The sequence below is a fragment of the Passer domesticus genome, chromosome Z (genome assembly GCF_036417665.1).
Source record: "Passer domesticus isolate bPasDom1 chromosome Z, bPasDom1.hap1, whole genome shotgun sequence".
Classification (NCBI taxonomy): Eukaryota; Metazoa; Chordata; class Aves; order Passeriformes; family Passeridae; genus Passer; species Passer domesticus.
In genome coordinates this window covers 13,068,740-13,092,968 of record NC_087512.1, presented here as the reverse complement: position 1 = coordinate 13,092,968, position 24,229 = coordinate 13,068,740, and the positions used below count along the sequence as shown (strand labels likewise).

Genomic DNA, 24,229 nt, shown 5'->3' with positions numbered 1-24,229 from the left:
TGCCTTTCTGTAACTTCTTGCATAGAAGCTGTTCAATAAATGCTATGCCATATTAAAAAATAAAAATCTCAAACTGATTTAGTAAAAGCTGTCACTAGAACTTTGTCCCTGTGGCTGCTCAGCCTGAGCTTGTTGCTGCTAAAAATGCTTTCTTGATTCTTTCTGCAGGACTGTGGCAGCTGAGTACTCAAATTGCATTGCACTCAACAGTTTCAGTAGTTCAGCTTGTATATTCCTGCTTTGCAGGAGATCTAAACTGATGCTGGGAAATCTCAGAACATCCTCTGTTCAGAAGAAACTATATAACTCCTTTAACAGAAATAGATTAAAAAATAATCAGTAAGCTGCTGCTTAGACTATTTTTCTTATGGCTAATATTTGATGGTTAAGGGGATAAAAACAACTCATTTCAAGGGATTTGTTATCCAGCTTGAAATATAGGTCTTAAGGGGATTTACAGAATCGCAGTGGGGCTTTTTTGGGTGTTTTTTTGTTTGGTTTTTGGGAGTTTTGCTTGGTTGATTGGGGGTTTGTGGCTTTGTTTATTTGTTTGTTGATTTTGGTTTCTTACCTTCTGACTGCATGGCAACATATAATTTAATATTAAAACTAAAAGGACAATTTACTGCCTTAATGCCAATATGAAGGCATATGTTTACCAGCATTTTAGATATGGATTTAAATCACTGCTGTTCAGATTTTGAAATGGCCACCAGGATGCTCATTTAGACCAGGACCTCCTACAAGTTGGCCAAAGATGCTTGCTGGTCTGCTAGCTAACTTTGAATAGCTGTTTAATCTGAGTCTCTGCCTTAAAGAGCCATGAACTGTGCTAGCAGTTTTGATGAAACAATACAATATTACATACAAGTGTCTGTGTCTTGTATTCTTGCCTAACAAATGATTTTATTGTAACTGGACTCATCAAGCTGGACTGAGGCTGCAGCAGATGAAGATTTTCTTAAATGAAATAATCCAAATCAAGGCTTGAGCAGGTGGGAAATTTGCCTGCCTTAATTTACACACTTCCACAAAAAGCCACCCTGCCACAAAAAGCAGGGAACAGAGAAAAATAAAACTGCTTCTATTGTTTATTTTCAATTACTCATGGTAATTTGGACAATCTTTACCTCAGATGATTATTTTAAAATTGTATCCAAATATGTAATTCTTGACAGCTAAACAAAAGGGTATTTATGAGTGACTTATGACTGTATCCAACACATGATGCCTTAAATCTGGATTATAGCAAACCACTGAAAAGGAATGCTCTTCTAAGAGCTGGCTTGTGGTTTGGATTTTTGTGAGAGTGAAAGCTAAAAGAGTTTTAGTCTCATTCAAATCTACAAAAAAATTGTGTTGTTCTTTTATATTGGCTGGGGGAGGAATTAAAAGAAGAATCTTGGGACTTCAGTTATCCAGTACTCCAAATGAGGATTCCAAAGCTGTTATGCACTGAACTTGCTCTTGTAAACAACTCTGCTTTAGGAACTATTTGTTCTTTACATGAGTCACAGTTACAACTTTTTCACTAGGCAGTTAATGGTTCTCTTAATTCAATACGTAATGTCTTTAGTATATTCAAAAGGTACTGTTAAATAAAATTAGTTTCTTTTTAACCTTGCAAGTGCAAGTGGTTTTTCCCCATTCAGGGAAAAAGTGGAATTTTCTGAAAAGTGGACTTTAGAGCACTTACAGTAAGGCAGTTTTGCGGACTTACTGGCATTCTTCAGTACACATTGCTTTGTGTTTGTTCTCTTGGTAATAAATAACTAAAGGAACAAATAAATAAATTACAAATTCAGTCACAATAATTCTAGTCTGCTCACCTGCAAAATGAGAGCCATGCATATTATTCTGCAGCTTATAGCCATACTATGCAATGCAGAGACAGTTGCCACAATTTGGCAGGAAAGCAGAAGGTAAGTGTTCTTTTTCTCCTGCAGCTGTCTCCACTGTTTCATTTCTCTGACACAGAGCATAAACATCCAGTGTGGATATTTCTAGTGCTACCTTGCTCAGATATCCTATGAAAAAACCCTACTTCTTGCTGTATTTTGAGGAGTCAGATAGCAAATTTGTTTATTTTGGATATATGTGACACAATAAAGGTGCCTGTTGAAGCAGTTGAAGGCATATTTTTGCAGGCCGGTAAAGTTCAGGTACCTTTTTTCTGTTGTATGCTGTGTGAAAATACCTAGTCTCAATCTGTTTCTTCCTGAAGCTGAACAATTTTATGCTGACGGTGCTTCTCTTAATATTTAAAATCTCCTAGACTGCCTGTTTCTAATATTTGGAAATACAGCCTTTGTGTTTTTACTGCAAGTATCTCTAGGAGGAGAACTATCATTGCCCCTAGCTGGGTAACAATTAACATTGACTCCATGATTGCAGAAGGCTTATCAATTGCTTTATTCTACTATATTACATTACACTTATTGAGAAGCTCGTAACCCTTACAGACAGTCCAATACAGCTTTGACCTAGTTGGTGAATCCATCAAAACACCACCCAGTGTCCAATTAAGAAATCACCCTTTGGTAAACAAACAGGTGCAACAAGTGGAGATAAGAATTGTTTCTCTTTCTTTTCTCTGATATTCTCACAGCCTTGCCCAGGAAAATGCAGGGGAAGTCCTCTGTTGCTCTCTGTGGCCAGAGAGCTGCTGCCACAGAGAATGAAGGCCTAGTCCCTACCAAATAGTCATGTGGGGAAAAAAAAGAGCTGCTCTACCAGAAATTTGTCATTCACAAAAATGGTCAAAACTGAGTAATGAAAAAATGGGAGCCTTATAACAGACATATGTTGAAGCAAGTCCAGAGGAAGCCACAATGTTAATTAGAAGACTGAAGCACCTCCCCTACAATAACAACTGAGGAAGCTGGGGCTGTTCAGCCTGGAGAAGAGAAGGTTGTGTGGAGACCTTATAATCCCCAGACCTTCCAGTATCTGAAGGTGCCCACAGTGTACCTGGAGTGATAGGAACTGGAGAGGAACTATAGTGATAGGATGAGGTGCACTCTAAATGAGGGGCAGTTATAGTTAGATAAGGAAGGAGTTCTTCACTGTAGGCATGGTGAGATACTGGAACAGGCTGCCCAGGGAGGCTATGGGAGCCTGGGAGTGTTCAAAACCAGGTTGGGTGAGACTTTGAGCAATCTGGTCTAGTGGGAAGTGTCCCTGCACAGAGCAAGAAGGTGGGAAGAAGATGATCTTGAAAGTTGCCTCTGCTCTGGATGCAGCCCAGGACACATTTGACTCTCTGTGCTGTGAGTGCCAGCTGAGCACAGGGACACCTTTCATGAGACAGGGTTGCTCAGAGCTCCATCCAGTCTGGCTTTAAATGCTTCCATGGATGAGGTATCCACAACTCCTCTGGGCAAGCTGTGCCAATGCCTCACTACCCTCACAACAGAACGCTTCCTCCTAAGATCTAATCTAAACCTACTCTTTTTTAATCTGTTCCCCCTTATCCAGTCACTCCATGCTCTTGTAAAAAGCCCCTCTGCATCTTTGTTGTAGTCTCCCTTCAGATATGGGATGGCTGCAGTGAGGTCACTCCTATGCTGCCTCTTTCCAGGTTGAACAATCCCAATTCTCTCACCCTTTCCCCACAGGAGAGGTGCTCCGTGCCTCTGATCATCTCAGTGGCTTCCCCTGGATTCTCTGACAGGTCCTTGTTTTTCCTGTTCAGAGGACCTCAGCTCTGGGTGCAGTTCTCCAGGTGGGTCTCAGCAGAGCAGAGCAGAGGGGCAGAATCCCCTCCCTGCCCTGCTGCCCATGGGGCTCTGGATGCAGCCCAGGACACGTTTGGCTCTCTGGGCTGGCAGTGCCATGGCTGGGGCATGTGCAGCCTCTCAGCCACAGCACCCCCAAGCCCTTCTGGGCAGGGCTGCTCTGGGGCTGTTCATGCCCAGCCTGGGCTGGTACCAGGGGTTGTTCCTACCCAGGTGCAGCCCAGCACTTGGCCTTGTTAAACCTCATCAGATTCCCGAGAACCATTTCTTGAGCTTCTCCAGGTCCCTCTGGATGTTATCCCATCCTTCCCAACTGTCAACAGCACCACTCAGCTTGGTGCCATTTGCTAACTGGCTGAGAGTGCACTCCATTCCTTTGTCTATGTCACTAATGAAGATATCAACATTCGTCACCATATGGACTCCACTTGTCACTGATGTCCCTGTGACTCCAAGCCATTGACCACTCAGGATGTGACCATAAAACCACATTCTTATCCATCTATCAGTATGGAAATGGATCCATCTCTCTCCATTTCAGAGAGAAGAATGTTGTGAGGGACCATGTCAAAGGCTGTACTGAAGTCCATATAAATTACACCTGCAGCCTTTCTCTTGTCCACTGATGGAGGCATTCCACCGTAGAAAGCCACTAGATTGGGCAAGCACTTGCTTCTTATGTTGTAATGATTATTTTTATTTTAACATTCAGATCCAATTAAAGCACAGGTTTAGCATGCTCAGTTAGAAATGATCCAGACAGATTTGATTGTTAGAGGGAATCCATAGCAGGCAACATTGGCCATCAGCTTGGCTCCCCAGCGTATCCAAGGCTGTACAGCTTGAAGACAGTGCTAGCAACTGCTGTTGCCAAAGCTATGCTCTCATGCGATGCTATCATGTCTTCAACTTCAAGAGAGATGTGCCTTATTTCTTGGTGAGTGATAATTATCAAATCAAGACTCTTTTTTGAGTCATCCCTTTTGTAACTGATGAAGTCAACAGCTCTCTATTCTGAAGTATGACTCAACAACGAATCACCAGAGCAGTGTGGCCTGCAGGTGTTTAGAGTGTACTGTGCAATCCAAGACGAGGTGCAAACTGTTCTGTGTACTGATTGTGAAATGGCTTTTGCTTTCCAAAGAGTACTCCACTGTCCCTCAAACCTTTCAATAAAGAACACCAGAGAATGATTTCCATGCCCACCTCAGAAGTTTGTGCTCTCAACTGTCATCTTCAGTGATTTATTTAAATTGTGTGACTTAGCATCTGTTTCAATGTGATTTTCCAGTAACACTTTTTCTTCAAATTTAATGTGGAGATGACAAGTTTGCAAATTTTTGCAGTACCTTGATTCTTTTAAACAATGTTTTTGAATATATGTCCCTTTGATTTCACAGATAATCTTAATAGTGGATGCATTAGTGGTGTTTGAGAGTATATGAGTAATTTCCAATGAGTTTTGCTGAATTTTTTTTTGTCAGTTGTTTTGGTTTTTTTTCTTATCTAACTTCAAGTAAATTCAAAACCCTAAAGCTAAACCTGCAGCAAATTATATGAACCTCATACACTCTGAAGTATGGGCTGGAGAAGGTCCATGGCTGTATGTACATCATTCAATGGATATTCTTGGTAAAGTTGCTAATTTATGATTATTATAAAATTATATAATCACTTAGGTTGGAAAAGATCTTTAAATACATGAAAAATATTGCTACCTGAAAGTCAGAGACTACCACCAGTTCTAGTTTGCAGACAGTTGAGGGCAAGGCTTCCATTTGCATTGGATACTTCAACTCAGTGTTTTCTGCCTGTGATTTTTACTTTAGACTCTAAATAATGCCTTATAACAACCTCTGGGAAAATCTTTAGGATATGAAGTAGTTTGAGTTTGATACTCTTTTAGGCACATGGTTGCTTTCCATGATTAATCTTTGTTGCCTGTAAGGGGTTTTGGCTCTATTTTTACAGCAATAACGTAACAGTTGAGAAATATGTTTCAATGTAAATTTGTCTAACAACAGAATACTTGGTAATTGCTAGGAATAAGATGACTATCTGCTTCCAGACATCCCATCAGATGCCTCAATATATCTTATAGGTATAACATCTAAGGTTTCTCACTCCTACTGTGTTTAAGGACATCCCGTCAGTCTTCAACCCAAGATGCCAGTATAGGTGTTGTTATTCAGAGGTTTGCATTCCTCCATCAGTAAGAAGATGGAAAGGCATCCTGGAGATACAGTAAGGAACAAGCTGATTCTCATCCACTTACCAGAGCAGTAGATTTTAATTTTTTCCCACTGTTGATGTTACTGTCATGCTGAGTGGTGGGAAATACATAGAAAATTGTATAGGAACCTTTTCGGAATTACTTGCTTAGTATGGGGTGCCTGTAAGATGAGGTGCTTACAGATGGAAGAGTTGGTTTTGAAGAGCCTAGGGAGGTAAATCAAATTTCAAATACATTACAACTTTCCAGAATTTCACAGAACTGCTGAATACATTGAAAAGTCTAGGTTGAAAGGAACTTCTGGAGATCTCTTCAAAACAGGGCTTTAGATTAGCTTATCCAGGAGTCCTGACAATAGTGTTGCAAATTCCCAAGGAAGGACATTCTACCATTTGCCTGGGTAACCCATTTCTATGTTTAATAGCTGTCATAGCAAAATTTTGGGCAAGTCTGTGATCCCTGAGCTGGTTAAGGCTTGATAGCTGAGAAGAGGTAAAGAGGTAAATTTATTTTCTCAATAACAATTTAGTACAGATGTAAACTTAACATAGAATAAATGGCACCAGAAAGTTGGACCAACTGCTATGTCTTTGTTGTCCAAACTACAGATCTCTTAATCTTATGGAATCAGGTTACATTTGTTTGGACTCCTGCAATATTTGTATTATGTGAGGAGGTCAAAGGGCAGAGGGCAAAGCCCTGCCTGCAGTGAAAACCCATAGGTACCTCACACTGCAGGAGCTGCAGATCTGCCAGCCTGCTGGGCTCAGCAAGGAAGGTCCCATTGTAGAGCAGAGGCAAGAGCCTTAATTTGGAGAGATGCAGAGAGAATTACTTCACAGAGAATGAATAGTCATCATGTAAGGCCAAATTGGAATAAGTTATGGGAGTAAAAAAGGCAAGTGGGACTTCAATGCTCCTTTACTCCTCTGCTCTTTACCACTGGAGGTCACCAGTAAACTAATAGCCTTGGTTTTTAAACTTTATAAGTAATTCTATAATACCCCAGTTTTTAATATCTACTAGTGGGTGCTTTAAAGAAACTTGATTTCTATTAAGTAATGGCCTTACATGTACTGAGAACTGTAAGTTTGATGATATTTAAAACTGAGCACCAAAATGACAAGTCACTCTTAAAAAAAATAGACCTAACTGCAGGAGTATTCAAGTTGGCAAGCTGAACAATAGTAGGGAAGCTAAACATGTCTGTTTATTCTAGCAATGTAAGTTATCTCATTACCAAGTAATACCTTTAATTATGAGTCTTCTTTCAACTCTGGAAGGCATTTATGTTTTTATCAGGGTTAAGAGCAACAACATCAAAGTCAATTAGCTAAAATCACAAAGATGTATTGAAGTGGTACGTCCACTTGAGATGTGCTACTGTGTGTTAGTCTTTAGCTTTACATATTGGGGAGCACAACCACTGTCTGAATAGGAAAGTGCAGATGTTTCCTGTGTATTATTGCTTCATTCTCCTCAATAACATGACCCACCAGAAGAGCATTTGTATGCACAAAGATCTAAAAAAGAGGGAAAGACCTGGCTTATTAAGTCTTCAAAGTTGTTTTTAATGTAATTTTAAACCACCGAAGAATTTAATATTAGGCAACTGTTGATACATCTAAGTACTGCTACAAAGGTAAAACAGAAATCCACTTGAAGATGCTTCCAAAATATTGGTCTATGATTTGAACAGAAACTCACATGTCATTTTAGTATACTGCCCAGGACTGTACTAGAAAATTTTGTTTTACAGCTCTTCAGAAAAAGCTTTCCACAGAGGAACTAGGGAATTGAATGCTCCATCTCCAATAGATTGCAAACTGAGCAGCTGGAGCGCGTGGGGGCCCTGTGACCCATGCACCAATCAAAGGGTAAGCTGTCCTTGGAAGCCTTTGTTCCAAAGTCACAGCCAAGGGAATATCTGCCTGCCTCTTGGTTATGAGAAAGTGTCAGATTGCAACTCTTAATACTGTATGTTCATGGTTTGATGAAACCCATAGTAATGTCAGATTTGAAGCCATAGAGTAAGAGAATAATACATCCAGTTATGAAATACCATTCAAGTATGCTCATTCAAAAAGTTTTCTTCATAGAAAGGATCTATTTTGTGTGTGTGTGTTTCTGTTTAAAACTTAATTTTTCAACACTTTTTTTCCTTTTTAAATTAAAAAAAAGAAACAACCAACCTAAAAAAACCCTGAAAAAGCAAAATGCAATCTGTTCCAAAGCAAATTTTTATTTTCTTAGGGGAGTCCTTTTAAGGCTTTAAAAAAGCAAAGATTTGAAAACATACAAGATATAAATTATTCATTTCCACATTGGAGAGAAATAAACAAAATAATGAAGTAAACTAAATAGTGAAAAATTAGCATCTTTACATACTAAGTATTATTAATCATAATTACTATTTCAATTTTATTTTATTCATTAATTCTGCCTTAGGATTTTAAACAAAAATTTCACCAAAGGTGTTTAGTTTTGAAAAGCACTAAGTTCAGCTGGAAACCCTGAAGTTCTGGTAGAGTTCTCTTTTCTCTCTGAGCAATATTAATAGTGTTATTTTTCTTTCAAGTTTCGTTCCAGACGTATTGAAAGATTTGGGCAGTTTGGTGGAAAAGCATGTCTGGAGGCCCTAGGAGACACACAAATCTGTAAACCCAGCAAAGCCTGTCCTGAAGAACCAGAACCAAACTGTGGTGCTGACTATCAGTGCAGTTCAGGTGGGTTTTGTTTTCATGCCATGGCAAGTAAAGCAGTAACTCAGAAACCACATTTTAGTTCTGTGAATAAGTTACATCAGCCTCTTGCTAGCACTTAGAAACAGTCCATGGACAGGTGGGCTCAAAACCACAATGCCAAAACCACAGCAGCAAAACCACTTAAGAAGGAATACATTCCTCTCATCTTCCATTTTAATTCATGCCTAAATTCTTCTGTAACTTCTACTCCATGGTTAGAAGCTGACCATACTGACCATATCCTTTCTTCTAGCTTAATTGCCCCACTTGCTGCTGGATCACTAGGTTTTATGAAAAATCACCAGGAAAAAAAAACTAGAACTAGGGAATCTTAACAGAATGGATATGGAAGTTTACCAATCCAACTGACACAATAGATGCTATTTGGAGACCAGCATGCATCTAGATCCAAAATAAGATACAATTTGTAAAGTGATACAAGGCATATGAATGTAGTGCTCAAGATTCATCAGAAATCAAAATAAAGTAGGAAAAGTTTATAGTACTAAAACCAGTTAAAACAAAACCAGAAAGATGGTAAATGAATTTGAAGTTCCAAGCCATTTTTTGTATTGCTTTTAACTAAAACACTGAAAAGTGCAAATAAAACAATTTAAAAGTAGAAAGTAAACCTTTAACTACTAGTTCACATAGATTGTGTGGCATTTACAGGTGTGGTTGACAATATCAAAGTGTTGATTTATTATACTACAGCTAATTTACTAAAGTCTTTAAATTCTGTAGAAAGAAAAAAAAAATCATCTTTGTAAAACTTGTGATATGTAAACTCAGGAAAGTTACTACTTCCCTGTTTCTTTAGAGCACAAATCACTACAGTTTTGGATACTACATGTCCGTATTATTTAAATAATATAGTCCAAACACCAACCATTTAAATTATTTAGAAAGAATTTTTTGTTGATTTTGAATTGATATTTCCCTGTGTTCTCTTAAAACAAATAAGAAAACCCCAACCAACCAAACAATTGAACTTCACTATAGAACAGTCTAGGATGCAACAATTTTCTTCAGGTGCCAGCAGTTCTCCTGCAACTTACTTTTCTCAGTCATCCTGCTATCTTACATATAACAGTAGTATGCAGGTTTTTTCACTTGAAAGTGGCAGAGCATAGGATTTTAGTCCCTCAAGACAACAGTAGAAATATACACAGAGGACGATCTTAATAAAGAGTAGCTGAGGGTGCCATTTAAAGTCCATCTTGATAAAAATGCATTCAGGCAATGTTTTATTCCTTGATCAGGTCGATGCATAAAGCGAAGACTTGTGTGCAATGTAGATAATGACTGTGGAGACTATTCCGACGAAGATGACTGTGAATCTGAGCCACGGTCACCATGTCGAAACCATGACATTGATGTGTCTGAAGTTGGCAGGACTGCAGGACATGGGTATGTAGTAAAAAGTAGTATTGGGCCTAGTGAAGAGTTTGGAATTATCTCCAAAGCCAGCTGACAAAACTGGGGCACAGAGACATTCCCAACAGTGGAATATGAATCATCATAGCATTTGTATTCAGAAATGCTAAGTAGCCTTTGCAAGAACACTTAACTACCATTTCATTTTGCATACTTGTGACGATAAAACATGCAGTGTAATATGCACTGCATACAGTGTAAATGAATCATAATGTTAATAAACAGAATCGTACATATATGTCACATGAATAAGTGTACATTTTATTTAAATGAAAATTTTATAGGTATATAAATTTGTTTCTAATATTTCACAACCAATCAGTAATTGTCAATTACTTTGCTAAAATATATGTTTAAAAGGGATAAAATATCTCTTGACTATTTATGTAATAGGATGCCTTACTGCAGTGACACTTTGTGCACAGTTTTCTTCCAGTATTGCATTGTCTACTTACTGGATCTTTGTTGTTTACAGGAACATTCATCATTAATCTAAGTTGAAAATTAATCTTTATGTTCTCACACCCTGCTGGATTTCTTTAATCTCTAACAAAAAGAAAACATTGTTTACCTACAAATAGAGTTAGAAGGCAGCAATCAACACTGAACAGAAGATAAAAGTATACAGCACCAGAGTGTGTTTAATGAAAATTATACATACTTTTAATTTAATTTCTTACTGTGCAAGAGCAAAAATGCTGTGTTTTTAGCTTTGGGAAGTAAACCAAATACTTTTATTTTTATTTTTTTATTATTATACTTAAGGAAATAAAATTGCATAAAGGCAATTTTAGAAGCTTCTAACTAAAATCCTTCATGAGAAAATGCTCTATAGAGATGCAGTAATGACAGTGGTGTTTTGATGGCTTTCTTACCACTTTCTACACTCAGAAAGGTACACATACATTTGCCAGATGTAAATATTGGAAATACTGAAAAGATTGAAATATATTAAACAGGCACAAAAGGGCAAACAAATTATACAGAATCTTCCAAGGAGTTATTTTTGGAAGTATTTCTTGTACATCAGTATATAGATGCATAGAGGAATACAGCTGATGCTCCTGCCTCCCTGGTTTTGTAATGGTTTAGATTTCCTCTCATGCTCCAGGAAATGCTGCCATTCCACTAGGTCACACCCTGCAAGAAGAGACAATGTTAGGAGTAGCTGTATATTCCTTCTAAAGATTTGATGGATGTTGTACATGTTTGAAAACCAAGTGCCTACCAGCAAACAAACTAAGTTATTTATATATAGCTACTGAGATGTACATTTTAAATCTACAAGGAAAGCTTTCTCACAGATGTACTTGTCAAGATCAGATGTTCTTTCTCACAAATATATTGGTAAGGAAAAATGTTTTTTACCTCCTTTCATGCCTAAGGTTTTCAATGTGCTTGAGGTTTAATGTCTTTTATTTGTTTATTTCTCATACATGTTCCTTCAAGAACTTCACAAAATATGTAACTATCTCCAGTACACAGACGAGAAACCACAAGAGATGAGACAAGCTGCTTGGATGCAGCAAAATCCAGTTCCACAGCTATAGTCTCAGTCTCTGACAGAATATGGCTTCTCCAGTCTACAGGCCACCTGTGCTGACATGCCCTCTTTTGAAGTATAAATTCTCTTGTATTTCTCTTGTAGAATCAATGTTTTAGGGATGCAGCCAATGGCCAGCCCATTTGACAATGACTTTTTCAATGGTCTTTGTGAGCGGGTGCGTGATGGGAACACACGGACGTACTACCGCAAGCCGTGGAACGTGGCTGTTCTCACTTACGATGTAAGTTTAACTCCTTTGCAAGACAGGATGTGTTTAATTAAATGCCAGCTCCTGGAATACTCTTGGAAGACTCAGCATATCTCTTGGGCCAGACAGCAGCTTATTAGGCTCAAGCTTGTGCTGAAGTCCAGAGGAAAAGTGGTTATGTTATCATTTACTTTGGCAGTTAAGCTCAGTTATGCCAGACAAACTCCCACATCTTTGTGCTGCACCTTTGCACAACAAATGAAACTATCTTTCTGGAATGTTTAAAATATGAGCAGAAAAAATGAACAGAAGATATACAGAAAGGATTACGATACCCAACTTTTTCTAGGTAGAGGACAAGATACATTTTCAAGGACTTGTAAAAGCCACTGATAAAAAAGCAGACATAATATTACAATATTCTGCTCCTACTTGTTTTTTTTCTAACCAGTGATGATTTTCTCTGTCCCACTGGGAAAAAAAAAATGTTAGGCTTTTAAGTTTCAGACCATGACTTTCAGTGAGGTTTGAACATCAAAAATGTTGATGATTGTAGAAAAAAACTTTGCACACTTTTCAGAAATCAAAGCACAGTTTTGCCTTCTAAATTACCATAAGTAGGAACATGATAAAACAAATACAATTTAAACCAGGTCCATTCAAAATTAGGAAGTCTGATCCAGAGATCTCTGGTTATGTTTGGTTTTGATGTATAACAATTTTCAGTTGCTAAAATGTGATGTTCTGCTAAAGTATACTAAAATAACTGGATTAGTTATTATTTGCTGTAAGAAAAGAAAGCTGAATCATAATTCCAATTTATTTCAGAAGTCAGGAGCTTTTAGCAAATTTTAACTGTGTTTTAGGAAAGAGAGACTATTATTTCTCACACAGAGTCATAGAATCTCCTGAGCTGGAAGGAACCTACAAGGATCAAACCCCTGGCTTTGCACAGGACACCACAAGGGTCACACCTGAGAGTATTTTCCAAATGCTTCTTTGAGCTCTGTCAGGCTGGTGCTGTGACCACTTCCCTGGGGAGCTGTTCCAGGGCCCAAACACCCTCTCGGTGAAGAAACTTTTTTAATATCCAAACTAAACGTCCCCTGGCACAACTTCAGGCTATTCCCTCGGGTCACTGTCACCATGGAGTAGAGATCAGTGTCTGCCTCTCCTCTTCCCTCACAAAGAAGTTGTATACAGTGTTAAGGGACTGTTGGCACACATAAATTACAGTGTAACCTGCTGAGATTTAATATTCACTAAATTATTGTCACTGCAGCTTTCTGTTCACTTTAGAACCACTGAACTGCTCCCAATGAGGTAGTTTGTGAAGGGAGTGTTTTGGTTTAAAAGGAAAAAGAGCTGTAAGAAAATACATTGGTATGCTCTGTAAAAAGTACAGCTTTAAAGCGCTACATATATTTCTCAACTACTGCCTGTTGTTTTCTCATACGACATTTTTTCTATCTTTTCTCAGACAAAAGCAGACAAAACTTTCTCATCTGTGTACTACCATGATCGTGTGAAAATGTTACAAGAGGTTTACATAGAAAAACAGAAACATTTTAATGTTGATGCCTCTCTGAAATACACACCTACTGATGGGAGTAACAAAAATGCTTCAGAAGGAAATTTCAAATATGACTACAGAAAGAATTATACATTTGGTTCCGTCCTGCAAAGCTACACAGAAAGGGTGAGATTAATTATTCTAAAGGTTCTAATGTAGCTATTTTACAAATGGTACAGTTTATACCGCCTTAGAATTAGGCAATAGTAATCTGAGAATTCTAGTCAGCTGCTGCTTGCTTTTAATTTGTTTTTTTTTTTTCTTTAAATGAAATGAAACAGGGTGACAACAGGGTTAAGGTTTCAGACACAGACAAATAGCAACTCAAAGTATCTTCTTTTTCCCACTGTTTGTCTTTGATTAGCAAGCACTCTCATCTTCATCAGGGGTTTGGTGTTAGAAAGGATCAAGATGTCTGGTCTCATCCTGATTAAAGAGCAGCTCTGATCTAGTGCAATGTGGACAAATTAGATCAAGTCTTATGATGAAAAATTGCCACTGAGTAGGCCTACACTAGTTAAACACAAAATAAATTTTAGGAATAATGACCAAAAGGGGATACATCTGTACTAATAAACTAGCCAGGGCTGTAAGGAACAGGCAGTAGCACTGGTACAAGACAATCCACAGTTGTCCTAACTTGCTGGCATGACTTAAGCCAGTGCTAGTTCTCATAAGCAATACCCATCCTGCACTTCCCCACAGCATGTTTGAAGGGAATTGTTCTTGTAGACAGCCTGGAGAAAAGCAAGCCCATTTTGGGACTGTGCATAAACCATACCTCTACCTTCCATTTGAAAGAGTGGAAAGACCCTACCCCATTTTACTTGATAGCAAAGAAGTAGTCTTAGCATTTAGTGAGGTCAAAATCACAAAAAGTGATGTTAGACATGCTGTTGTTGAATCCCAGGGAGCAGATAAGCCCCAGGCAGCTGCTTCTTCACTCCCCCACCAGCAGGCTTGGGTAGATAATGGGAAGAGTAAAAACAAGAGAACTCATGGATTGAGATAAAGTTTAACAGGCAAACAAAACCCATGCACAAAAGCAAAGAAAAACAAGAAATTCTGTCACTGCTTCCCACGGGCAGGCAGGTGTTCAGGCATCTCCAGAAAAGCAGGGCTCTATCACAAGTAATTGGACTTGGAAAAACAAATGCCATCACTCCAAACATCCCCCCTTTCCTGCTTCTTCAACACACTTTATATACAGAGTCCAATGTCATAAGGTATGGAAAATCCTTTGGATCAATTTGAGTCACCTGTCCCACCTGTGTATATCCCAGCCTCCCAAGCAGCCCCAGCTGCCTTGCCAGCACAGCAGTACAAAAAGCAGAAATGGTCTTGGCTGTGTGTAAGCAATATCCAGCAATAACAAAAACACTTCTGTATTATCAAACCTGTGTTCAGCACAAAACCCAAACATAGTCCCATGATAAGCCACTGTGAAGAAAATTAACTTTTCCCTCAGCCAGAATGAGCAGAACACAACATTATGGCCTAATCCAGCAGCTGTGTGCTAATGGAATTAACTGATCAGGTCATATAACATTTTCCACATTTATGCCAAGGTCTGTGATTACAATGTGCCATCATATACAAGGCATATCAACTCCATAGAGCTGAAGTGCACCATGTGGAAAGAATACTGGATTTGCCTCAACTAATTAAAATTTTCAAGTTTGTCAGTCTTGTTGTCTAGGACCCATTCAGAGCTCTGGAGCTCAAACAGATGTAAGGGAAAGTAAGTTTTATCGCTGATTAATTGAAATAATGCTGGAGACAAAGATCTGCACAATAAAGATAAGCTGAATCTAGCATTGCCTTTGTACTGGTAGGAGTTTTCTTGGGATGGAAACAAACCATTTAAACCTCAAACCATGAATCTGCATAGACATAAAAGATCAAGCTCTATAGCTCAGGGGGTTTTAATGTTTGCTTATAGTTTAGTGGCTTGCGATAGGAACTTTGGACTCAAATTCTTGCTGAGAGATCAGTTCAGAGAATGAGTCACAATCTGCTCTATCACATGAGTTGTATCATTGCAAAGTCACAGGGCTGCAGGGCAGTGGAGTGAAAGCCCCTACATGAGACCCCTCTAGGGTCCATATGAAAGTTGAAGTCCTAATCCTGGAGGCGTCTGGAGGCACCTGGAGAGAATCTGTGTATGCTGGTTGGCAGGAATATTGCACCTACAAAAATTTCCTCATCTAGGTAAAAAATTTCCTGATTTAGGTATCTGAAGATTTCTGCCAATCTTAAGCAGCATCTGAGTCAGCAGTTTAAGATCCTTTGGTGCTGGATAACGTAATGGTCAGGAGCAAGGTTTCCTTTACATACCTCCTATTGGGCCCTACTATTAAGGGAGTCACATAAATACTGCAAATAATAATGGGGTTTAGAAGGCATGTGTTCCCTTAGAGTCTTAAGTGCAACTATTTCACAAGGTATGGGCAGTAGCTAGGTCCTAATTTAGAATATTAAATAAAATCGCCTGGAGTGTAATTTACAAAAAAATCGGCTGTTATATCTAGACTTACAATGACTCAAATACACAATATGGAGGGGTTTTCCTCATTAATTTTCCTTTTATGATGTTGGGTTGGGGTGTTTTGTTTTTTAATTGGAACTGTGCCCTTCTTTCTAACAGTTGGGAAGGTTTTGTTTTTAATTGGAGCTGTGCCCTTCCTTCTGACAATCTGAGAATAATAGGGAAGTGATCCAAAAAGAGAGAGAACTTGGATCTGCTCTGACTATAAACAAAGAGGAAATTCCATCTGACCTGAGTGGGCAGCGTCTGCTATTTAGCAAGCCATGTAGAACTAGTTTTCAATGTTACAAAAGTCAGAAAGCCACTTTTCAGTAAGCATTGTGCTTCAAGAGAGCTGTTGTCAAATAGATCACAAAGGACTTCCTGAAATAAGGGAAGAGTTCTACAAAATTGGAAGAAGTAAAATAACCCTCTTGCTACTTCCTCAGTTTAGATCAGAGAGCTTTCTAATTTGTATAAAACAAGTTTGTCCCATTTCCATAATGCTAAATTGATTGCCATGTTGAAAAGTGCTGCAGCTTCTTTACAAGTAAAACAAAATAGATTTTCATGCTGTGCTGCATCCTAGAATGGCACTCACTTCTCTTTTCTTCTCCCCACATTCAGAACCAAACCTTTCTGCATGTAAAAGGACAGATTCAGCTGGGGAGGTTCCAAATTCGGAGTCGTGATGTTCGTCTCACAGATAGTTTCCTTGATGACTTAAAATTTCTGCCTGCCGAATATGACAAGGGGGAGTATTTCAAATTCCTAGAAGATTATGGCACTCACTATGCAGTCTCTGGAGCTGTAGGAGGAAAATATGAACTTGTTTACGTGCTGGATAACTATGTTATGTCTCAACTAGGTATGCTTTCTGTTGGCATTGCTATGACCAAGCTCCCAGACTTTCAAAGAGACATTTTGTGGTAGATCTGTGTGTGTGGAAAAATACTGAGAAAATACAGTTCGGTGCATGCTGCTTGTGGCACACCAGTGACATTATAGAATTACATGAGATTAAGTCAACCTTTATAATTTACAGAACTATTCGAAATCTCTGTTTTAAGTCTGTGACTGAGGGGGCCAAAGAAACCTTTAACAAACCTTGTGAACACGATAGTAATAATTGCATAATTCACAAGAGATCTTGTCCAAAGACAAGAAAACCCACCTAAACCCTAAATCCTATTTGGTACCTTTTTGTGGTGCAATCACTCTAAGGGTATGGTGGTGACAAAAAACAAGGAATAAATTTAAGTCCTTTCTAGAGACCACATGGAGCATGAAAGTGTGTTGAAACTGATTTCATAGTTTTCAAAAGTTACACTGGAATATTCCATGCCCTGATTAAAATTGGAAAGTAGAAATTTAGTCTTCTCTTATGTGCAGTTCAGATGTATGTGGGTTTGTGCTGGATTAAAGTGATCACACTGGAATGAAGTGAGAAAAGACAATTCTTGCATTGATATTGGAGATCAGAAAATGAGCACCTGCTTCTTGCACCACCAATATCAATATTACTATCAAATATTCAGGCTATGAAAAGGGATATGGGACAAATATGTCACTTTCATTTCACACTATTTTTCTGTTCATCACCTTGAGATTGTAGCTCTGGATTTTTTAACTCCCAATTTTAAGCAACATTCTTTCTGAACAGAATGCTGAAGCAGCAGATGATACTGGGTTTGGGGTCAATAAGGAGAAAGGAGATGTTGGAAACAGTAGTGGGTAGAGGTGGATTAGAATTAATGGAAAAAGCATACTTTTAAGAGATCAATGGCCTTGATTAATTTTATGGGGAAAAGGACTAGAGAAACATAATTGAGATAAGGAGAGACTGAGAGAATTCAGTAATTTAGTATATAAAAAGAGTAAATATTGAGTAACTGCAAAAGACAAAATTTCAATATAATAAAAGGAAAAAAATGGTTCCTAAAGGAACCATTTTATTGAACCATTTTCTTGAACCTGCTTTCAACTAGATAAAGAAAAACAGAAATCTATTTTTGGTACTTTCCTAGTCACCACAGGTCTCACCTGGATCTGTTCAGGCACTTCAGCTACAGTCATCCTCATATTCATTACATAGACAAGGAAAAAGTAAAAGATAAATGGCAAGAAGAAAGGCACAAACATTTCCAATAGGCCTGAAATGTATTCTGTTAGAATAATAATATCTTGTTATTTATGCTTATTCAATCCATCTAATTACCTTTTTCTACTTCCAGGAATCACTGTGGAAGATGTGAAAAAATGCCTTGGCTATCACTTAAATGCCAATATTGCATATGAAAACATACAAGCCAATTTTAATGTTGATAGTGGTAAATGTGAAAGTATTCACAGGAAGGACAGATGTAAGTATATCCATGATTTACATTATATCTTTTGCTTAAGAAGAGATAATACGAGCTGCTTCCCCTGAATAATCAGTATAGTTATTGCTGTTAGGGGAAAGACAAATCCAGTAGAGCAATATAGGTGAGATTCATATTCTTCCATTCTCCCAAGTCAAGACAGCCTGAGAATGTGTTGCCAGCATGCACACACATGAACTCACCAGCATGATACATACATGCAGACATCACTGGCCACAAATAAATACAGACAAAACACAGACAGTGCTCAGAGAAACACAAATGGCACAAATGGTTTCATCTTTTTCTCCTCTCCATCTACTCAGGGAGAAAGTCTTTCAGTGGTCAATATCACAGAATCACAGGAAAGTTGAGGGCTGGGAGGCCACTTTGTCCAAGGCAGCACAAGTCTCAGGTATTTCAGTCCCACCACAATACTTATATATAATCAGTACAGATAACTCCAGCAGCTGACCTTAAATATCCAGTTGAACCAGCAACTGTATTGTTAGCTCTCCTGTTAGCAGCAGAGATATGTAACGCCAGGCCCACTGCTGGTGCAGACTCTGATGCACACCAAGACACACACACTGTGGATGTCTCCAGGGACTGGCCTTAGGTGCTCCAGCAATTGGCCCTCAGATCCTCTGACCACCTGTTGCCTTAGACAGAAATGCACTCGTATCAGAACAGATCTCAGCCAAACCCAGAACTGTGAGGTCTCTCCAGTGTTTGGCCTAGAAACCCAGTATCCAGCTCCTCCACTTGTCTCACTCTAAAAATAGACATAAAATCAGAGAATGCTTTGGGTTGGAAGGGACCTTAAAGATCATCTAGTTCCAACACATCATTTTGGAAAGGGGTTCAACATACTAGATCAGGCTAGTCCAGAGCCCCTTCCAACCTGGCCTTGAACACTCACAGGGATGAGGCACAGTAATCAGTTCCATTGCTGCACTGCGCTTTGAGTAAAGAAATTCCTTTTATCATCTAATCTAAATCTCCTCTTTTCTAGTTTAATATCACTCCTCCTTGTCCTGTCAGTATCTAACCTAGTAAAAATATTGCCCTCCTCTCTCTTTATAAGTCCCCTTCAAGTACTGGAAGACTGAATGAGGTCTCCCCAGAGCCTTCTCTTTTCCAGGCTGAACAATCCCATCTCTCTCAGCCTGTCCATCATAGGAAAGAAAGGTCTTCCAACACTTTGTCCATTTCTGTAGCCTCTTCTGGACTTTCTCCACAGGGTCCACATCTTCCTCATGTTAGAGACCCCTAAGCTGGCTGGAGGTGAGATCTCATGAAAGCAGAGTAGAGGGGCAAAATCTCTTCCCCTGCCCTGCTGCCCACGGGGCTCTGGATGCAGCCCAGGACACGTTTGGCTCTCTGGGCTGGCAGTGCCATGGCTAGGGCCTGTCCAGCCTTTCACCCACCAGCACCTCAAGTCCTTCTGGGCAGGGCTGCTCTCCACAGGTTCTTCTCCCAGTCTGTGTTCAGGCCTGCTATTTCTTAACCCAGGTGCAGCACCTTGCACTTGGACTTGCTGAACTTCATGAGGCTTTTGTGGGCTCACCTCTCAAGTTTGTCAGGATGTCTCAGGATGGAAACCAATCCTTCTGTTGTCTTAATCCTTCTGTTGTGCTCAGTTTTGTGTCATCTGGAAACCTTCTGAGGATGCACCTGACTCCACTCTATCATTGATGAAGATACTGATGAGAATCAGTCCCAAACAGGGCCCTGAGGGACACCACCCATCACCAGCATCCACCTGGACTTAGAGCCATTGGTCACAACCTGTCTGTGCCCATCCAGCCAGTTCCTTGCCCACCAATAAGTCTACCCTTCAGGCCCATATGCCTCCAACTGGGAGATAAGGCAGTCATGAGGAACTGTATCAAAGGCCAGGTAGATGACTGTACAGAAGGCCAGGTAGATGACATCTGTTGGTCGTCCCTTGCTGACTGTTGCTGTCACTGCATCACGGAAAGCCACCAGATCTAGGCCACAGCAACAGCTGCTCTGGTACTCCCAAGCCACTTACCCTATATTCACCTGCTAGTCATCACGCCCTGGCACATGTGTTGTCATTTGCTCCAGGGGTTGCCACTACAAACACCAGGTGCCCATCAGCCCTTGTTCAGCTCTAGCTGCTGGCACACAGGGCTCCATACACATGCATGCACACAGAATAGAGGCCCTTCACCCTAGGAAAGAGTTAAAATGGAATTTAATGGTAGGCCAGGAAAAACTGCAAAGATGAAGGACAATACACAGCAGAGTAGCTCATAGATCAGTCATTTGTCTACATGCAAATGACTTTTTTGCCTTTATCCCTTTATTTTCTCAAGTTTGCTCCTCCCAAAGCCACCCTGAACCCCACTTACCTTTTCAACGGCACCCCTGTAAATATATGCTAAGGATTTAAGTTCATGCAATCACAAAATGCCATTCTTTGCATCCAGAGAACCCTTCCATTGACTCATCTTGCTGCTGGTTCATCCTCAACCCCATCCTACAGGGCTAATGGTTCTGCTGGAACCAGCCTGGGAGGAGACAAAGCAGGAGCTCCCTTTCTCTGATTGCCTTGTTTGCGTTCCCCTGCCTGTCACTGTTGCCCTCAGCTCCTTTATGTGTCTGGAGATGGGCTTTATTTCACATGGAATAAAAATTGCAAAAGGGAAGGATATTTACTACTAAGTGCATAAGAGGCAATAATTTCAGTGCTCTGCCTGTGTATTTTAATTATGAAGCAAAAGCTCCTACTATTTGAATTCCTGTCCTATTTGGTTTAGCTCAGGGGATACAGTAGAATTACTCATTATCTTTTGCTTGTCATCAAAGGACTGTGATCTCCATAATGTGTCTCGGTTTGTCCTATCCTTTCTTTTCCTTTCAGATCTAGTGTTTTCTAATTTAATTGCAAAATTCAAGATTTCCTCCCACATAAGAGGTATAAGCAAAGAGATATTGAATACAACCAAGAGTCCTCTCTATAATAATTTTACAAAGAGGGACTGGCTGCACTAGGAGGAGAGCTGTTTTTCCAGATGCATGGGCATTAAACATCCTTCTTCACCCTCTTTTTTTTCTGCAGCAGAAATGAATGATAATGCTGTCATTGATGATGTCCTTTCCTTAGTTGAGGGAGGGAAGATTGACTTTTCAGTTAAAATCAAAGAAATGTTACTACGAGGAGCCAAAACTGTTGATGTAGAGGATTATATAGAGTGGGCTAAATCTTTGGTTGATGCTCCAGTAGTGATACAGCAGCGGGTAAGTACAGTTTCTTCAAAGCTGTGGCTTTTTACAGTTTGAAAGCTTTTGTTCTATGATGGAGGTGAGACTCTGAGTTTATAATGAACTTTCACACATTGCCTTATCTTAACTGTTTCTTCAGATATTTATTCTAGTGATGGTTATATCAGAAGGATTCAGAACTTTGGAAGAGTATGTTATGCATGGGCTTTTTTTCTTCCACAGCCTTCTCCAATACATACACTTGTTCCAGTTAAGCTAAGAGATGCATATTTAAAGAAACAAAATTTGGAAAGGGCAATTGAAGACTACATTACCGAATACAGTGTGTGCAAATGTGAACCCTGTAAAAATGGAGGCACCCTTGTGCTGGTAGATGGAGTCTGTACATGCCTATGCTCAAGTTATTTTAAGGGAATTGCTTGTCAAATTCCCAAATCTACACTGGTGAAAGGTAAGTAAATACTCCAAATAAACTAAAATGAACATATCTGTTGTAACAATAGGCTGACGAAATGAGCCTTCATAAGAACAGAAGCATTTCTCCTTTATACTTACTGCTGTCAAATCTCAAGGGCAAGGTGCGGAAGGTAAGGTGAGTTACTGGGTTCTTTCCCTAAAGAGGGTACACTAATTTGAAGTTCATTTTCCCACATACATTACTGTGCCTTGGAATGACACAAAGTTCATTTAAGTACACAGCAGTATTATCAAAGCCTGGTGCAGTACTGGTAAACGAATTTCAGGCAAAAGCAGTCTCACCATGTCTTAAATTATTTTGTCTTCAGTTTTCTGCAAAAGCTCAGTGTGTGCTAGCACATGGTCATGTTTCACAATTACTGTGCTAGTTTAATATTAGGTTGGGGAAAAGGGAAAGGAATGAAGTTCCACAACTGACAATGTAAAAAATGTACTGTGCAGTAAATTCATTCTCTGTGGCCAGGTTTTTAATGTACAGGTGCCCAAAATGGGCCTTAGAGCTTGTTTCCTGGCATGACAAAAATGTTGAAAACCCAGGGTTCTCAAGCACTGCCACTGACAAAGACATTTTTAAATGACAAATCTTTGTGATGGGTTGTGTTCAGGAGGCTGCAATGATCTGCAGAATCACCATAATTGAGTTGATTCATGGTCTACCTCGAAAGAGGTAGACGGCCTAATCCTGTATGATGTCTTCATACCAGTTGTGACTGATGGAGGCTGGAGCTGTTGGAGTGCCTGGTCCACCTGCATCAATGGAGAGAGCACTCGAACTCGCCAGTGTAATAATCCTGCACCGGGACCTGATGGCAGACCATGTCAGGGAGAAAGCATCGAAAAACGGCCCTGTGAAGAAGGGAAATAGCTATGCTCCTCAAAACCAGGTAAGCAGCCTCTTTAAATTTGTTGCTGCTATGCTCCTCAAAACCAGGTAAGCAGCCTCTTTAAATTTGTTGCTGCTATGCTCCTCAAAACCAGGTAAGCAGCCTCTTTAAATTTGTTGCTGAAGTTTAGAATAAATGCTCAGCCAATATTTGGGGCATTTCAAAAATGCAGTTGACTAAGTGATGGGTATGTTCACTTACATATTTCACTTAAATCTGTGATTTGATAATACCTTTGATCCACCACTGTGTATTGAATTTATGAATGGTTAGATTTGTATTTGAATGTTTTGACAAGTAATGTTGTATTACAGAACTTGGGATTAGAATAGAATTCTGGATAAGAATAGACTAAAAATACAGTTCTCAAAAAAAAACGGATTTCATCTCCAGTCAGACTACCTATCAAAAAGCTTATATCTTAAGGAGAGGGAAGAGACTTTCCAGGAAAGAAAATATTAAGACAGTTTAGGAGACTGAAGTCTCTTACTTGATAAATAGAATGCTTAAATCCAACAAAGCTAGTGTTACAGCAGCTTTGTAACTTTTATAGAGGGAAGAATATGATACAGACCTGGAAGATCAAGAGAAATATCACAAGGATAGGTATGAGTAGTATAAATTAAACAAACCAGCAAGAGGTAGATTTTAAACAGACAGAAGACCCATCCTTCACACAATGGGCATACCAAAAATAAATATGCATTTTAAAACCTCAACACAAAAAATAGAAGGTTATTAAAGGCTTACTCAAGAAGTCTCTCAAGGATCAATTTTTTCAGGATTGGAAACTATTGTGGCTGGACAGTGCCCAGGCAGAAAGGGCCCTGGGTGTACTGGTCGACAGCTGACTGAACATGAGCCAGCAGTGTGCCCAGGGAGCCAAGAAGGCCAATGGCATCCTGGCCAGTATCAGGAACGGTGTGGCCAGCAGGAGCAGGGAGGTCATTCTGCCCCTGTACTGGGCACTGGTGAGGTCACACCTTGAGTGCTGTGTCCAGTTCTGGACCCTCAGTTTGGGAAGGATGTTGAGGCATTTGAGTGTGTCCAGAGGAGGGAACGAGGCTGGTGAGGGGCTGGGAGCACAAACCCTGTGAGAAACCACTGAGGGAGCTGGGGTGTTTAGCCTGGAGAAAAGGAGACTCAGGGGTGACCTTATCACTCTCTACAACTCCCTGAAAGGTGGCTCTAGTCAGGTGGGGTTGGCCCCTTTCTCTAGGCAGCAACTGACAGAACCACAGGACA

The 24,229-nt window shown here is 39.6% G+C and overlaps 1 protein-coding gene and 1 long non-coding RNA gene across 2 annotated transcripts; one reads left to right on the top strand and one right to left on the bottom strand.

Moving 5' to 3' along the window:
• Positions 1-26: 26 nt before the first annotated feature.
• On the top strand, positions 27-22,946 carry C9 (complement C9). The gene is made up of 11 exons (XM_064405502.1): positions 27-1,922; positions 7,730-7,847; positions 8,549-8,696; positions 9,977-10,124; positions 11,800-11,938; positions 13,386-13,604; positions 16,633-16,873; positions 18,240-18,368; positions 21,460-21,638; positions 22,127-22,215; positions 22,805-22,946. Exons 1-11 carry the CDS (start codon positions 1,837-1,839, stop codon positions 22,812-22,814), a joined length of 1,506 nt encoding a protein of 501 aa, XP_064261572.1. The 5' UTR covers positions 27-1,836; the 3' UTR covers positions 22,815-22,946.
• Positions 8,349-20,333, bottom strand: LOC135291369 (uncharacterized). The gene is made up of 3 exons (XR_010354175.1): positions 19,939-20,333; positions 18,844-19,030; positions 8,349-11,291 (listed from the first exon to the last, which is right to left on the bottom strand). It is a non-coding gene; the product is annotated as an uncharacterized LOC135291369 (long non-coding RNA).
• Positions 22,947-24,229: the final 1,283 nt, after the last annotated feature.

Coding starts and splice junctions, on each gene's coding strand:
- C9 (XM_064405502.1), top strand. CDS start 1,837: ATGAGAGCCATGCATATTATTCTGCAGCTTATAGCCATACTATGCAAT. Junction 10,125..11,799: donor GGCAGGACTGCAGGACATGG/GTATGTAGTAAA, acceptor TTTCTCTTGTAG/AATCAATGTTTTAGGGATGC. Junction 16,874..18,239: donor CTATGTTATGTCTCAACTAG/GTATGCTTTCTG, acceptor TTCTACTTCCAG/GAATCACTGTGGAAGATGTG.